The sequence below is a fragment of the Equus asinus genome, chromosome 13 (assembly GCF_041296235.1).
Source record: "Equus asinus isolate D_3611 breed Donkey chromosome 13, EquAss-T2T_v2, whole genome shotgun sequence".
Lineage (NCBI taxonomy): Eukaryota > Metazoa > Chordata > Mammalia > Perissodactyla > Equidae > Equus > Equus asinus.
In genome coordinates, this window is record NC_091802.1 from 44375672 (window position 1) to 44393324 (window position 17653).

A 17653-nucleotide genomic window follows, 5' to 3' on the forward strand; every position below is an offset into this window, starting at 1 on the left:
CATAGGGCTTGTAAGCCACGGAAGGAGTTAAGGAGGGCTACTAAAGAGTTTAACCAGTGGAGTGACAGGATCAGACTTGCCTTTTTATAAAAATTGCTCCAGTTACAGTGTGGAGAATGGATTAGAAAAGGGCAAGGCTGAAGGCTTAGGGAGCAATTCAGGCAAGAGATAATAGTGTCCTGAAGGAAGGCAGTGGCGGGGGAGATGGAGAGAACGGGACAGATCTGAGATCCTGAGGAGACTGCAGCGCACGGTCTATTTTGTGACCGAATGGAAATGAGTGGTGAGGGAACGAGAGGAGGTAAAGAAGGTGCCCAGATTTCCAGCTAGAGCATTGCGTGAGACAGAAAACAGAAGTAGGAGCATGTTTAGGGAGGATGGAGGCGGCACTGAGCAAGTTTAACCTTGAACTTACTGAATGATCATGAGATAGCCACTGAGACTTAGATAGAATACGCATATTTGAGAGTTAATGCCATTAAGATACTAATTGAAGCTATGGAAATGGATGCTATCAATTTGGAGGAGAACAATTACAGGGCGAGGAAAAGAGTAGGTTTAAGACAGACTCCTGAGGAACCTCAAAATTTTAAAGGACACAAAAAAGACTGAAAAGGGACAGAGAGGTATAAGGAAAACCAGAAACCCTTGGAGTGAGAGAAACAACATAAAGAGGATATTTCAAGAAAGACTGCTCAACAGTGTGCATCTTGAACATATGTATGTAGACTGATTGACGCTGGCCCTCAGGAAATAAAAATATCAGCAATGCTTCCTCTCTAGCTTCACTTCAGGTTCCAGTTTCTTTTCGTGGTAATGAAAAGAGTGCAATATATTCTCCACACCCCCCAAACTAGGTCCTCCTGATTTTCTTATTTCTAACATTTTCTCACTGAGACCTGAGTCTCATGTCCAATTCTGTCACCCACAATAACTAATCACCAAATTCTGCCAATTTCGCCTTTGTAATCCTTTTCAAATTTTTCTTCCCTTTCCATTCTCATTGCCACCATCCTAATCCAGGTTCTAAGTACCACATAACTGGACAATTCTATTCTACTAGTCTCCCAGACTATTCAGTTTTTCACCTTTTCACACAGAAAACCAAATTAACTATCCTATAACGTTAATTTTAATTGCTTTATTCTACTGCTGAAAATTCCCCAATGACTTCTTGTTATAACCATTTGTTCAAAAATTTTATTCATGTAGCAAATATTTATGAAGGTCAGTGCTTCTCAAACTATCTATGCTAAGGTCCAGGGGTCTTTTTCTTTTAAGCTTCCAATCCATTGCAGACCAATATATATATTTTTTTATCTTCACACTCTTTATATCAGCTTCATTGAGATATAATTTCAATACCATACAATATACCTATTTAAAGCATTCAATTCGATGCATAGTCACAGAGTTATACAACCATTACCACAATCAACTTTAGAACACTTTCATCCCCCTAAAAGAAACCCCGTCCCCATTAAGCAGTCACTCTCCATTCCTTTCTACTCCTAGGCAACCACTCATCTACTTTCTAGACATTTCATAGAAATGGAATCATATAATACGTGGCAGACCAATATTTTTGTAAAATACAATAAAAAACATTGTGGCAATGTCAAATTGCTAAAAACTTTCTAAATTCTTACTCTCAATTTTATTATTTATCTTATTGTAGGCTGGTAATAATGGTTCACGGTCCAGCAATGGTCTGTTGACCACATTCCAAACAGCCCTGATGTTAATATGTGGATAAAAAGACATTACAGTTTGCCCTCAAAGGCCTCAGAGCAGTGGTTCTCAATGCAGGGCAACTTTGCCATTCAGAGAAGACAGTTTTGATTGTTACATGGGGGGAAGAAGGGAACCACTGGCATCGAGTGGATAGAGGCCAGAGATGCTGCTAAACATCCTACAACGAACAGGGCAGCCTCCCCCGCCCCAACACAGAATTATCCAGCCTAAAATCTCAAAAATCCTGAGGTTGGGAACTCTGCCTTATGAGTATAATGCAAATGAATAATTATAATACATTAAGAACAGAGCTAGAGTCTAAGTACACAAAGGGCGCAGGGGAAGCTTAAGAGAAGCACCTGAGTCTGTCTGGAGGGTTAAACAGGAACAGTACTTGCAAAAGAATGTCCTCATCTCCTGAATCATAGCTTTCCACAACCGAAGCCCAACCTAGTTTTCTTTTTTTCTTTTTGAGAAAGATTAGCCCTGAGCTAATATCTGCCGCCAATCCTCCTCTTTTTGCTGAGGAAGACTGGCCCTGAGCTAACATCTGTGCCCATCTTCCTCTACTTTATATGTGGGACGCCTGCCATAGAATAGCTTGACAAGCAGTCCGTAAGTCCACACCCAGGATCCAAACCGGCGAACCCCAGGCCACCGAAACGGAATGTGCAAACTTAACCGCTGCGCCATTGGGCTGGCCCCCCAACCTAGCTTTCAAATCTAATTTCCTGCTTCTTCCCAACCACAGTTCTGGTAGACTGGGCTAAGTTGTGAATTCTACACCCTGCTTAGTCTGTCACTCTTCCCAGGAGATGGATAACCATTCCTTCCCCTCCTCCTATCCAAAATCAGCCAGCATTTAAGGCCTCACTCAAGCTCTGCCTCCTCCATGAAGTCTTCTGTGATTCTCTCTTAAAATTCGTCTAGGAGCTATCACCTATGCCACTCATTTGGCACTTTATCATAGTGACTTTTTTTTTCTAGTGAAGCACGTTAACTTTTATTGTTTTTTAATTTAATGTTTATTGAGTTAATGATAGGTTACAATCTTGTGAAATTTCAGTTGTACATTACTGTTTGTCAGTCATGTTGTAAGTGCATCCCTTCACCCTTTGTGCCCACCGCCCACCCCACGTTTCCCCCAGTAGCTACTAATCTGTTCTCTTTGTCTGCATTTTTAAATTCTTCATGAGTGGAGTCATGAAGTTTTTCTCTATCAGGCTCATTTCACTTAAGATAATTCCCTCAAGGTGCATCCATGTTGTTGCAAATGGGATGATTTTGTTCTTTTTTATGGCTGAGTAGTATTCCATTGTGTGTGTGTGTGTGTGTGTGTGTGTGTGTGTGTATACACACACCACATCTTCTTTATCCAATCATCTGTTGATGGGCACTTAGGTTGCTTCCACGTCTTGGCTACTGTAAATAATGCTGCAATGCACATTGGGGTGCATGGACTTTTGGAATTGCTGGTTTCAAGCTCTTTGGATAGATATCACTTGTTAGGTCATGTTGTTTAACTTCTAAATGATTGTTTAATTTTAACATTTGTGGTCCATCTCTAAGTTGACAGTTCACTTAACACAGCTTCTGACACACCCATAGGAACTTCCTTCCTGTATTATGCTACAATAGGTGCCAAAATACATATGAAGAAAGTGGACTAGAGTTATTAGGTATCAGACATTACAGTCCTACCACCAACTCTTCATGTCTCTTGAGCTCATGACAATTTGAATGTCAGGTTACTGGAAAAGTAGTTTATTTATAAATTCTCAGTGTCTTAGAGAGTTCATTTACTCTCATATATTGAGCACGTATACTTCTTACTCCAGGCCAAGATAAGTCCACTGCTTTTTGCCACATTCAAGTTCCAGAAAATCTGCCAGAAGCAAGAAAATTAAGAAATCCCAGTTGAGAGTTACTCCACTCAAATTTTAAAACCCGAACAGATAAAGTGATCGTTGCGCTTTCAGTCAATATATTCACTGCCATGACAAAAATCTGAGATTTTGGAAAATGCCTCCAATCTTAAGAAGAAGAAGAGGAAGAAGAAAAAAGCTGGGGGAGGAGGAGGAGGAGGGAGGGGGGAGAAGAGGAGGATGACGAAGAAGAAGGAGGGGTTTAACTCTAGCAGAGGAAGAGAGGCTGGAAAAGTTCAAACAATAGTCTTGTAACATCTAAACACAAAGGTCAGATTTCTGTAGTTTATAACTATCTCTATAAATACTCAATGTGTAGAATTCTACCGAATTACTAAAGCACTGAATAATTTCTGAATGCTAACACTGTCATTTATAAATGCCTATAGGAAACAGTAGGGGTGAGGCCAGACCTGTTGATCTTCAGTGTTTTAATAATTCCTCTCTTTCTTCCCCCATCAAACCTGTTATGACTGAGTTCTTAGAACTTTTATATATGGAAAGCTCTATAAGTTTCTTTGAGAATTACGTAAGGAAGAAAAGCAAAAGTGGAACTTGTTTACTCATCACTGGATATTTTTTTATATAAAATTCAGGACTTTATTGACTACTTGATTCTTAGCTCATTTCTCCAATATCGAGAGAGACAGTTCAGAATACAGACTCTGGAACCAGACATCCTGATTTCCAATCTCAACTCTGCCCCTTACTAGTTCTACAAATTCAGGAAGTCATTTCCTTCTCCTCCTTTAAGGATTCCCAACTCAGGAGAAGCAAGTTCTAGTCCTAGCTCTGCCTGTGACTTGCTTCGTGACCTCGGGCCACAGTTTCTGCATCTGTACAGAGAGGGCGCCAGGGGACTGTACTACATCAGTAGTTCTCAACCAAGGGTGAATTTTGCCCTGCAGGGGACATCTGGCAATGACTGGAGACATTTTTGGCTGTCACCACTACAGCGGTGGCGGCGGGCATCTGGTATCTAGTGGGTACAGGCCAGTAAAGTTGCTAAACATCCTCCAATGCACAGGACAGCCAGTGCCCTGCGCCAAATAATTATCTGGCCCCAAACGTCAATGCTGACACAGCTAAAAGACCCTCGACTCTAACTCCCTCGAAGAGCACCTTGGAAGTAGAGTTGAAAAGGCCAATTTTGATGGTTCTACATGGGGGCTTTTGTGGGAGAAGAACAATATAAGGGTTAAGGGCATGGGCTCTGAGGCCAGACTGCCTGGGTTCAAATCTGACGCCACCACTTACTGGTTACTTGGGGATAATACAGATATCTACCTCAGAAACTTGTTAGTTAACTTATTAACTAAATAAGTTGATATATGTAAAGCACTTAGAACAGTGCCTGGCGCCATGTAAGTATGAGCTACCACCATCATCATCACCACCAATCTAAACATGGGAGTAAAACAGGAAAAACACCAACCGTTTCACTGCAGGAGTTACGTGAGTTAGATTCCTCAGTGGAAAGGTTTCGAAGACTGACCAAATTCAAGCGCAGTTCCTCGCATCAGAAACTCTGCCCTCCCTCAAGTCACTCTTCTCCCACTCTGTCCTCTAACGCTGCCACGGCTGCTTAGAGGCCTGCATGCAAATGTTCTCACAGTCTGGAGGGAACACAAACTACTTATACCCATTACTACAATGCAAAAATGAAGAAATCTTTATCTGTTCAGTAGAAAAGGACAGGCACTTCTGCCTTCCCTCTGTACGGGGCTGCCATGAAAGCCCTCGGGACCCAGGCCCCTGCCCCAGAGCTCTTCTCCTCCACAGAAACTTCATGGAGTCAGTTGGACACACCTGTTCCCCTGCTCCCTCGTTCTGCTGACAGTGGAGCCACCAGGAGAAAGAAACAGCCTGTGATACTATCTTTTTGTTTTTTCATTACACAAGGAAAAATATAAGATCACAGTAAAACATTCAGACACAGAGATACATAGAGTAAAACAACAAAAATCTCCCTGTATTTCCCATCCTAACTCCCCTTTCATAGAAGTGAACATTTTTTTCAATTTAATATGTATCTCTATAGATACATATTAAAAAACTACATACACACATTATAAAACTCTCTATAGAGTTTTATAATACATTTACTTTGTTTCATATTTTTTTATTATAACAAACATGTCTACATTTAGAGCTATCTAATTTTAAGATCTGCTTCACTGTATTCCCTAATGAGGACAGGAAGATGTAGCATAGTTTATTTAAGCATTTCCTTACTGGTGGACATTTAGGTTCAAACTTAGACTTCAACCTTAGAGTGACCCGATTATTGATCTGTAACTCAACTGCAGTTGCCAGCAAACCCACTAGTGACTCTACAGACAGCTCTGTCTTCCCAAAAGACTTATTTCTAAAGTCTGTCTATAAATAAAAAATGCTAACTGAATTTATACATAGTTTGAGTTATAAGCACAGCTACATTATTTCTATTCAAATGTAAGTAAATTTAACTTAAAAAGTTAAGACCAATGGAAAAATTAACTCAAGGTTAAAAATTTCAGCTTGCAAAAACGTACCTATGGTATTTTTTAGGGTGGGTGCTTTATCTCTAAATCCTGCTCTAGAGATTTTGGAAATCACACAGTCAGAAGCTATTTTCTTCTAATTAAAAAAAAATTATAAATTTCCCAACTTAAGGCTAGAATCAGTAAATTACTAAATAATTACATTTCTCATATCCAAGTATTATCTATAAGTACTTTGTGGAAAAGCAGAAAGGGGAAGTTTTGCATCTCTAACTAGTGAGCAAGGGCTTTCTTTTCCTTTCCTAATAAATTACAGGCAGACTTGAACAGATGTCAGGTTGGCATTCAAAACCTAAAATATAGCTGAAAAGCAAGTTATGACTAATACAAGGGAAAAAGATGAATGTCAGAAAGCTTCATTTTTTTTTTCTTTTTTTCAAATTTCAGATAAGCTCTTTAGCCTTAGGGTTCCTTTTACAGAGCCCTGGAGTTCTGCTAGATGTCTTAACCCCCATTTAAATTGCAATCTCTCCTCATGAGTGGGGGTGTGAAAATGCATTTCAAGAGTGTCAGTGTTTATGTTAATCTTAGCAAGAACTCCCTCTCTCCCAAATATGGCATGTACAAAATCTTAGTGCCCTTTCTGCTCCGGTATTTTATTTGCACTGTTCTTAGCGTGTGAAAGATGTCTGCATGTGACTGAAAGGCCCCTTATCTTCCCGGCAGCTCTACTTCATAGAGTAACTGCACTTTCTCTTACGATGGCAGAAAAAGAGTTGCTTTCCTCTAGAATTTCAAAAGAAATCTTAAAAATACAATTGAAAATAGGCTTAGAGAGGGAGGCACAGGGGAAAGGGGACCAAAAAGAACACAGTGTCAGTTCCAAAGAATGGGGGCACAAGACCATAACAAGTGGCTTTCCTCCCACTAGGTGGCCTAGATATCGACAAGGTGTAGATCCACCAAAAGACAGTGTGAAGCTAGAGGCCTTAAGTCTCTACATCCTTTTCCTCCTAGCTCTAAAACAGATAGCTCCTGCCAAAGCCCCTTTCCTTGGATAAACATGGACCTTGTCCTAAGAGACGCTGACTAATTCTTTAACAATTACTCTACTGTTCTTTGAAAAGATTTTGTTTTTTGTTTTTTTGCTCTGACATTTACAGTTTAGAGGTAATTGCCAGGGATGCTGAAAAATGAAGTTTCTTTGCAGAAATACGATCTTTGCCAACAAAAGAGCTACAAGGAGAACTGAGATAATCAATCAATCAGTTATCCTGAGCACTCCCCACAGAACTGCACACAAGGGAATAAACGTGGCCAATGTCTGAACAGAGCATATATTCAGCCGACACCTGAGCATGCTCAAGGACAGCAATCAGCTGCTGAGTTTATTCCAGATACCAGTTTTTGATGGCCACATTTCTACCCTGGGAAGAAGGTGCTGCTATTATCCCACAAAGTAAGGATGTAAGGTCATTCCGTTTTTTTTTTTTTTTTTTGAGGAAGATTAGCCCTGAGCTAACATCTGCTGCCAATCCTCTTGTTTTTGCTGAGGAAGGCTGGCCCTGAGCTAACATCCATGCCTGCCCTTCTTCCTCTACTTTATATGTGGGACGCCTGCCACAGCATGGCTTGTCAAGCGGTGCCATGTACACACCTGGGATCCGAACTGGGCCGCCAAAGCGGAATGTGCACACTTAACCACTGCACTACCAGACCAGCCCCTAAGGTCATTCCTAACTAAACTTCTATCATCATGGGGGTTTGAGGACATTCTAACTAACAAGCTATTTGGTATCCACTAAGTGCAAGGCAGAGGTCTAGTTTTCTTTGTGAATGCTTCCATATACTTCCAAGGAAGAGCTGCCCTGCCCAGGTTTGGGTGTCCCACTGCTACAGAGAAGGAAGAATTAAAGAGCTACACTGATTAAAACAACAACAAAAACAAAAGTCCAAACTGATATTTCCCCTAAGTAATTCCTTTTCCTATTTCTGCACACAGACTTTCTACCTCTGTAGGGATGTATGTGACTTTCTTCCCCCTTAAGGCTTTCCTTAATTTTAATTCTATAAAAATTTACTATTATAAAAATAGGAAGGTATATACTATGTACTTGAAAGTACTTCACGAAAGAAACTAACACACTGGAAACTCTAGGACACTTATTTCATGTATACTACCTCATCTGAGCACTCATTTTACTGCATAATTATGTGCCTCTGGTTAGTCCTGTAGTCTTCTTATATTTCATCAGCAGCATTCTGTATGTATCTAAACTACATTTTTAATTTTGAAAAGCAACATGAAGTTTTACAAGCAAAAGGAAAGAACTGTATTACCTAGAAGCATCATTATCAGTCTTATAAAAACGACAGAAAAGAATTCTAAATTTATCACTTTGTGAACTTGAAACTTTGATATATAGGCAAAAAGATCCATTTAGTTAAGATTCCTGTTTATAAAGTAGATATAACTTTAGACTCTATGGTAAAGATAATGATTTAGTCTCAAGCCAAAAGTACAAAAGTTCTCTGCTTAAAACAAAACAAAACAGCCCCATAACCTACATAAATTATTCTTTTCTAATCACTATTTTTCTTCCATTTGAACTGATTTAGCCAATCATACCCAGTGTCCAACTGAATCCCCAAACTATATAGGTTTATCTATTTTGTTAACAGAGTGTGGAAAAATCAGCCAATTTGTTCTCACCTGGCAGGGAAAAGAACACGGGGTATATACAAAAAGGACTCGTGGAATATTATTTTATATTCTATCCAAATGTAGTAATTTATACCTTTATCTGCCTTTACCAAAGCCTAATAAGAACTTTAAACCACACTGTACTTGCAGTACGATGAAGTATTTTCAAAGGAAAAAAGGAGCCCCTATTGGAAAACAGGGAAAGATACATGCATAGCAAGAAAATTATTTCTCAGTCATTTTACCATAAAAAAGTAGCTTCAGGACACTGAGAATCTTCACTCAGAATAAAGAAAATAATGTGTCTCAATTCAGCTCAAAACCTAAGGTAGCCTTAAACTTATTATCTTTTAAATCAAATTGATAACATACTTTTTCATAGCAAAAAGCCATAAAAAGAAAAAATATATTGCTCTTTAAAAAGGACAGAAATAATTTCTGCCTAATTAAATTAGTGTAAAAATATTAGAAAAATAAATCCATAAAAAAGGTCCTGGATAATAGCACTCACAAACAAAATTCAAATCCACGGTCCTTAGTCAAAAAACATGTTAACAACAACAAAAAGCATACTATTATAACTCAACTAATTTCAATATGGATTATAGAAACACAGATTAAATTCACTCAGAAATTCCAAATCTGTTTTAATATCAAACTCTTAAACAGCTGGAAAAGTCACAAATCGACCAATGTGAATCTTACTCCTTTACACATCGTCTCCCCAAGCCGACAGAAGCCCTAATGAGCAGGGTGTGGATCACGCAGCAACAGGAATCTAGCCTCTGAATAACCGAATCCTCAATACTTTCCAAACTGTGAGAAAATCCTTATAAGATGATTAAAAAATATGGCTTATTACAGAAGCAGTTATTTTTCTACCTGTTGGCTGAATAATATAAATGTTCAAAGAAACAGAATCATTATACTCTTTCTGCACAGAGCTCAGTCTTGAAAACCAGTAAAAATATTCCACAAGAATAACTTAGAACATTTGGAATCATCCTTTTATCTCTGCTTAGATCCAAAATATATGTAAATGATATTTCTATGTCTTGATCAAAAAGCTTTAAGGATTAATTGTATATCAAAACACACATTACCAACACAGTGAACTACCACATTTTTTACTACTTTCCAAATTAAAATTATGTTTTTTTATGAACTTGGCCTTTGTATCTCTCAGATTAAAAAGTACGTTGTTGCCATTTCAAGGTGTATAAACCTCAGGTGATGAGGGTCTCTGTCATTTTCTCTTAATCCAATTCCAAACTCGACCTTTACCCAGCGAACAGGTGTGTGCTGTGCCGGTAATTTATCAGTAAGTGACCGGGCAGAAAAGCTCCCAACAATAGGAGGCTAACAGAACCAAGCACTTAGCGCCTAGAAAGCAGCTCTTCCCCCACCATGATGAATATACTTTTATCTCCCAGTAGCAATTTAACTATAAAGAATGATGGAGGTGAGGAGAGTAATAGATTTGTCTTCTTTCAGTTTTTTGGATACTGTTTTTATACTAACAGTCTGCCAGAAGCTGTTATGTTATAAATTCCTTTCTCAGATATTCTGTTGCTCACATTCCAATCCAACCTGTGATATGGATATGAAAACAGACACGACAGCATTTCCAGTAGGGCAAATAAAGCCACTTCACACACAGATAAATTAAATAAACCTTCAAGAAGAAAGCGATAAACGAATAGCTAAATGAATAGCGCAATTCTTTGTATGCGATATGGAAACTCCTATGCATATCCTGCATTTGTCTGTTTGGATCAAACTTATCTAATTTAAAAACATGCTAACTATCCATTTACTAGGTATGAAGATATACTAATTGGGTAATGCAACAGCACAATAAAAAGCAGCAGCAGCTAATATTAGAACAATGCCCACAGTCTAACAGATAAAGATTATTTAGAAGGGTAAATCTGACTCAGAGTGGATCTTCAGAGTCAGGTGAAATTTCTAAATATGTCCTGTAGAAAAATATACTCGATTAAATAAATAAACAAAATAGAGCAAACACAAATATTTCTATGACTTTCCCGTAAAATTTAAGTGTAATTTTAAGAGTTCTAATACTTCAAAGATTTCTTAGAAAAATCTATTTTTTAAAGAAGTTAAAATACTTTGGCAAGTCTGAAAAATAATTTCAAAATATTACTGAAAAGAGACTTTCATTTTTTTCTAACAATACAAGATCTTATCAAACTGTCCTTTTTAAACTCACCCATCTGCTCCACTATCTCTGGAGGAAATACTCGGGAAGCAAATGCTCGTCGAAAAATGTCTGAAAATTCCTTGTCCAGGCCTCCTATTCCCATCTTTTCAAAGTTCCAGTCAGGATTGATGATAGACTGGCGATTTTCCTTGGTTTTAGCTTTGCCTGTGTCAAACAAAGATAATCAATGTGAAACAAGAGCTTCATCACTAAGTGTAAAGAGACAGAACTCCCTGGGCATCCTCAATGAAGAAAGAGAAGCTACCCTGATAGAAAGATGAACACCATGCTCTCAGCTGATTTTCTAACAAGAAGGATGAGTTTTGCTATGATAAATACTTTGTCTGGTCCCCATTTAGAGTCAGTAAAACACTTTCAAAACGACTTGCTAAACTCATGCTGTAGTCCACTTGCAATCAATCCATAGAGCTTGGTTTTATTAACCTCTAATCCTAACCAAGTTAACTAACTTGGCTGATTAGAAGAAACACCATGTGCCTATCTGATGAAGACAACACTAGCTGCCAGAAATGCAACTGAAATCTAGCAGTCTCTCAAGGCTCCTAAAGCAAGTGCATTTAAAAGTGCATATATTTATCTAGATTAAGTTCATAATTGGGTACATAACCCTTCAGCCTGAAAAGAGGCACTGAGTAAGTTTGATGTCTTATGTGCTTTTTCTTTACTTGCACACAAAAGTCTAAAATCATCCTAAATCTTTAATGATTTCAAAATTCATGTTTTCAAATTCTTTCACAAAGATGAAAATTATCTAACTTAAATGTCATAGTGCCACCTAAAGTAACCCAAGAGAACCACAATAACTATCTCAAACACAAAGAATAAAAGTGCCTTAGTATACTCTATTATAAACAAACAAACAAAAGAAACTAATATTATAGCTTTTTAAAAACTAGGGAAGAAAAGGTCATCTTAGAAAATGTTTATCCTAAACCGTAATTTTATCCTTAGACTTTCGTGGACTTAATATTTCCTTTAGAAAGCTATCGAAAATATTTTTTCTTACACTCTACTGCCCTCTTGTGGCCATATTTACTGCATACTAAATCACCACACAATTTTATTTTCCAATAGAAAAAAACCTATCAATTATCAATCACACATTCACATGAATTACTCAGAAATACTCACATTATATGAAACTCATGCAACTCCCTTGGGATAAGATACCTTACTTAACAAAACTACATTTTATTGTTTCTATAACAAAATAACAAGTGTATTTTATGTTCACGTATAAAATATAAAATACAAAGAAATCACTTTAGAAATGGATCAATAAGAGGAGATTATGATATATCCTACATCCATAAAATCACATATATAGTAATTAAAAATTATGTTGTAGAGGAGTATTTAGGATGCTTGAAATATGTCAAACAAAAATAAATGATAATAGTATGAAAATAGAATGAAATTTAAAAATTTTAGTGTGTGAGTTGTTGAGCGAGTGCCTAACCATACTTTATGAAATAAATATTCTATTTTATAATTAAGAAAAAATCATAAGGGGAGAATGATAACTTATGGATCAAGAAAAAAGGCTATACATTCGAAGTTAAATAATCTTGGATATGATGGTGTGCAGCCAATGAAAACCGCCTACTTTCTACTGGGGTAGACATCAACATAGTTAAATCAACAGAAAACAGGAATTACTGTACAGTTAATTGCATCATTATTCTGCTGAGTTACTATTCTTAGAGACTCATCTGGATTATTTTAATATAATAAAAGTAGGGCTAACGTACAAGAGTAGAACTGAACTATGAATCTACTGCAAAGACTTTCTTTACCTGCACATTCATCATTTAACTCAATCACAGATAGAAGTAACGACCATGTGAGGGATATTCTACAAAATAACTGACCAGTTCTCACGATCACGAAGGACAATGAAAGTCTGAGGAACTGTCGGAGACTGGAGAAGACTATGGAGGCTAAACAACTAAATGCATGTGGGATCTTGAATTACGGCCGGGAACAGAAAGAGGATATAATAAAAAAACTGGGGAAATCCGAATAAAGTCTATGGTTTAGTTAGCAGCAACGTAACCACATTAATTTAGTTTTGGTAACTGTACTATGGTTATTTAAGATGTAACATCAGAGGAAGCTGGTGAAGGGTATACAGGAACTCTCTGAACTATTTTTGCAAATATTCTGTAAGCCTGCACTTACCTCATTATTAAAGCTTTAAAAATTAATTTTATCTCTTTTTCCTTATTTTAAGGTGGTACTAGGAAACTGAAAATTACGTATGTGGCTCACACTATATCTCTATAGGACAATGCTGATCTAGTGAAAGCTTTAAACTTTTCTTCTATATCAGCACATCTGACAGATATGAAATACTCTGTGATTCTGTAATAAGCCTTCTCAAGGGAGGTGCCCCTATTCTCCTTCCCCACCTGAAAATCACAATGGTTGAGTCACATATAATAATAGAGATAGTTCCACTTCATTCAGAATCTTCTAAAGACTGTAAATCTGGGGCCAGCCCGGTGGCGCAGTGGTTAATTGCGCATGTGCCGCTTCTCGGCGGCCCGGGGTTCGCTGGTTCAGATGCCGGGTGTGGACACGGCATGGCTTGGCAAAAAGCCATGCTGTGGTAGGCGTCCCATATATAAAGTAGAGGAGGATGGGCACGGATGTCAGCTCAGGGCCAGCCTTCCTCAGCAGAAAGAGGAGGATTGGCAGCAGGTAGCTCAGGGCTAATCTTCCTCAAAAAAAAAAAAAAAGACTGTAAATCTTACCAATAAGGTTGAGTGATGAATTTTCTGCTTTTTCAAATGCAACTTGACTGTTTCCAACAACCAGTCCTATTTCGATCTGTATAGAAAGACAATAATTAGTAGTTAGTCTAACAGCAGACTTCCAGACTTCTCAAGGCAAGGGCAAAAATGCAGGGGAAATGAGTCTCTCTGAGCAAAGCAAATCTTCCAAACCACCACCTAAGTTACATTTGCTTTTGTCATAACTACCTTCTCCTATTTCTATTTTATTTCAACGCATGTATCTTTTGATAATGTTTGTCTTATTACTTATTTACAATAAATAGCTGCATTCAACCAGAATTACAAGTATATATACAAATTTCAAGTTACTATTAGGTTTGCAAATAAATGTGTTTTATGCTTATTTTTATAACAGTGATAGCTATAAAAGGAATTTTTTCTTCCTACTATCTTAAAAGAAAGAGTAGGTTATATGAAAGAAATCACTGAGCAAGAGAGCGGCTGGGGAAATTATATTAATCTGCACATTTCACATCATAATTATTATCTAATAAAGATTATTAGAAATAAACCATACCTTCTGTCTTTTACCTGTCGCAGGCTCTCCCTTCAGGATGCTAGGATCCATGGCTTCAATATCCTTTACCAGTAAGCCAAAAAGCTTTTCATTGAAGCTAAAAACAAGCTATGTAGAAAAGACATAAGGGGAGAAAAACCACTTCATGATATACAGCTTGATTCTCACATCATCACCAACATTCCCCAAATGCAGGCAAGCAGCTGCTCCTGCAGATCCCTCTCAAATCAGCTCCACAGGCAAACCAGCCACACAGCCAATGAGAGGAAAAGGGAACAAACATTTTATGGAGCATCTGCTATGAACCAACAAACACTACAGGAGATTCTGTAATTAATACGCACAAACTCTTGGAAACAGAAATTATTCCTCAGTTTTACTAGTAAGGAAGCTGAGATCCAGAGAGTCTAAGTAACGGGACCCAGAGTCACAGTAAATGATGGTGCCACATTCAAGCTTGAGTCTGTGGCTCTAATATTTATGCTTTTCTACTGTCAACATAAAACACCTGCCATACAAATGCAGAGATAGCTTCTGAATGCTCACTCATTCACCAAATAGTTACCGAGTGCCTTCTACAAGCTAGGCCCTCTTCTACGTGCTGAGGTATAACAGTAAATATAACAGGCAAAGCTGACTGTCAACCCTGCCAGTACTAACTACTGTGAATGGGAATAAATACTAAGAACGATGATTTGGGGTAAGATATTTATGTCTCCTCTGTATTATGGAAGATTTTCTTTCACGGGTTTACAGATATCTGCACGTTACTGGTTTTTAAGTTATTACAAATACCAAAGCATTTTTTAGTAAAATATTAAAGCTAAAGGAGAAGGTAAAAACAATGAAGTTTAGCTGGGCAATTTGAGCATAACTATAAGTCAACAAGTGTAGGAATCCAGAAGGAATATAGAATAGCCTCAAAACAATGGACAGGCAGTCAACAAATTATCAGCTGAATGTCACCTTGGGGAGCCTTCTAGGACCATCTAATCCAAAGTAGCACCTCAGTGGCTCTCTAGTGCATCATCTCACTTTACTTACATTGAAGTACTTAACAATATATGGCATTTCTTTCTTATTTTCTGTCTTCCCCAACAAGAGAGTAAGCTCTACCAGTAGGAATTGTGTCTGTTTTGTTCACTGCTGATCCGCAGGGCTTAAAATAACTGCTGAAACATAGTAGGTGTTCAATAAATATTTGTTCAATTAATTAACTGATCAATTGACGAATAGGTTCTTGTCTTGCTATGCCCGACTGTGTAGCCACGGGCACATCATTTACCTTCTCTGGACCTAAATTCTTCATTTGCAAAATGAGGAGATTAGGCGAGATAATCTCTGAGGTTCATTTCAATTCTAGTACTTCTAAAAATAATAATAAATGCACTGTATCCTTTTCCTGTCTACCAGTAATTCAGTTTCCACTGTGAAAGTTTATCATAATGGATGAATCATCCAGATGCTTAGTTTTGTTCTTCCAGATTTATGCCATTTTCAGTTAGACAAGAGAATCAAAAGAATGACACTCCTTCACTCCAACAGCTCTTTCCTTCTACCACTTCTCTCATTGCCCACCTTACATACCTTCCCATGTGAGAAACCACAAGGGCAGTCTAGGTAAGTCACTCGAGATCAGAATGCTATAAGCAGAGATTCTCAAACACTGTGGTCTCAGGATCCCTTTATATGCCTAAAAATTTTTGAGGACTCCAAAGAGTCTTTGTTTATATGGATTATATCTATTGATAATCACCATATTAGAAATTAGAACAAAAATTTAAAATTTATTAATTTAAAAATAACAAATCCATTATGTGTTAACATAAATAACATATTTTTAATTTACAAAAAACTTCCATCTTCCAAAGCAAAAAATGAAGTGGGAAGAGCGGCACTGTCACATTTTCACCAACCCCTTCAATGCCTGCCTGAATGGAAGACTGCCGGGCATTATGTCTGCTTCCTCAGTTGACGTGCTGCGCTAGCAGCCAGCACGTGTCTGCACAAGGTCACTGCATGCTTGTGAGAGAATAAAAGGAAACGACACATCATGTTTTGGTATTAATATGACAATATTATGACTCTATAAACCCCCTGAAAGGGCCTCAGGGACCCCCAGGGGGTCTCAAGACTACATTTTGAGAAAATTTTGAGTAAAATTTTAAAATAGAATTTCTTTCTAGGAGGTCAGAAATATGATACCAACTGAAGTGCAAAAAAGGAGGCAACATCAGCAATATCATTTTAAAGGAGACAATATCTGGGCTCCAGAGGTTCCATAAAAACCTGAAAATACGTATTACATAGTTTTCTTAAGCTTCTTAAGAAGTTCATAACCAAAAAAAGTTAGGAACTACTTTTCCATAGAAATGTATCAGTGAAAAAGAAAAACATCCAAAGATAAAACAAACATCCCACAAAAAGAAAAGAAGTAAGAAATTTGAGACATATGCCTGTAGTGTTTCCAAATTTACAGAGGGAAAAGCTGCTGTAATTATATATGACTTTGTAACCTAAAAGCTACTTCAGAATTTTCCTCAACAAACTCCTAGAGGTTCAGCAAATACATTTCCCTCAGTTTTTATCACTCATCTTGGATATACCTGTTAACATGCAAAGCTCCTCTCAGTCTAGTTTTTTGGAGTTTGTTTGGTGAGGAAGATTGGCCCTGAGCTAACATCTGTGCCAGTCTTCCTCCATTTTGTATGCGGGATACCTCCACAGCATGGTTTGATGACCGGTATGTAGGTCCGTGCCCAGGATCCAAACCTATAAACCCTGGGCCACTGAAGCAGAGCACACGAACTTAACCACTATGCCACAGGGCTGGCCTCTCCTCTCAGTTTTTAAATGGTAGAATCAATTTTGGACATCTGCAGAAATTAGAATGCCTATAAAGTGAAAGGAATGACAGAAAATTTAAAACTACCTGCTGTCCCACTGAGAATGCCTGGTTGTTGAACTGTTGAATAAATTCCGCAGCCATCTTGTCAGTATCATAAGGGTTGGAGTCGATGCTTTTTTTCTGCAGGAAATCAATCTCAATGGTCATTGTGCCAATACATTGTTTGGCCTTGTCAAATGTATATAAGGACACTAGGAAAAAAGAAGCATTTTTTAAATCACAGGGGTACCAAATATTTGCTGTGTTTTGAATAACTAAAAGTTTAACACAAATGAATCATAACAGAACTTGACGAAAAGGGGGCTTTACATGGCCTTCATTGGAGGGACACGTAGGTAC

General features: G+C 37.8%; 1 protein-coding gene across 2 annotated transcripts in view; it reads right to left on the reverse strand.

The window, feature by feature from the left end:
- The window catches only part of NSF (N-ethylmaleimide sensitive factor, vesicle fusing ATPase), a 143246-nt gene that overhangs the window by 89802 nt on the left and 35791 nt on the right, over nucleotides 1-17653 (reverse strand). For both annotated transcript variants that reach the window (XM_044744838.2, XM_070483414.1), the window contains exons 5-8: nucleotides 17339-17505; nucleotides 14407-14514; nucleotides 13848-13923; nucleotides 11080-11235 (exon numbers count right to left, since the gene is read on the reverse strand). In XM_044744838.2, coding sequence (XP_044600773.2) covers nucleotides 11080-11235; nucleotides 13848-13923; nucleotides 14407-14514; nucleotides 17339-17505 — 507 coding nt within the window. The remainder of the gene's footprint in view (nucleotides 1-11079; nucleotides 11236-13847; nucleotides 13924-14406; nucleotides 14515-17338; nucleotides 17506-17653) is intronic.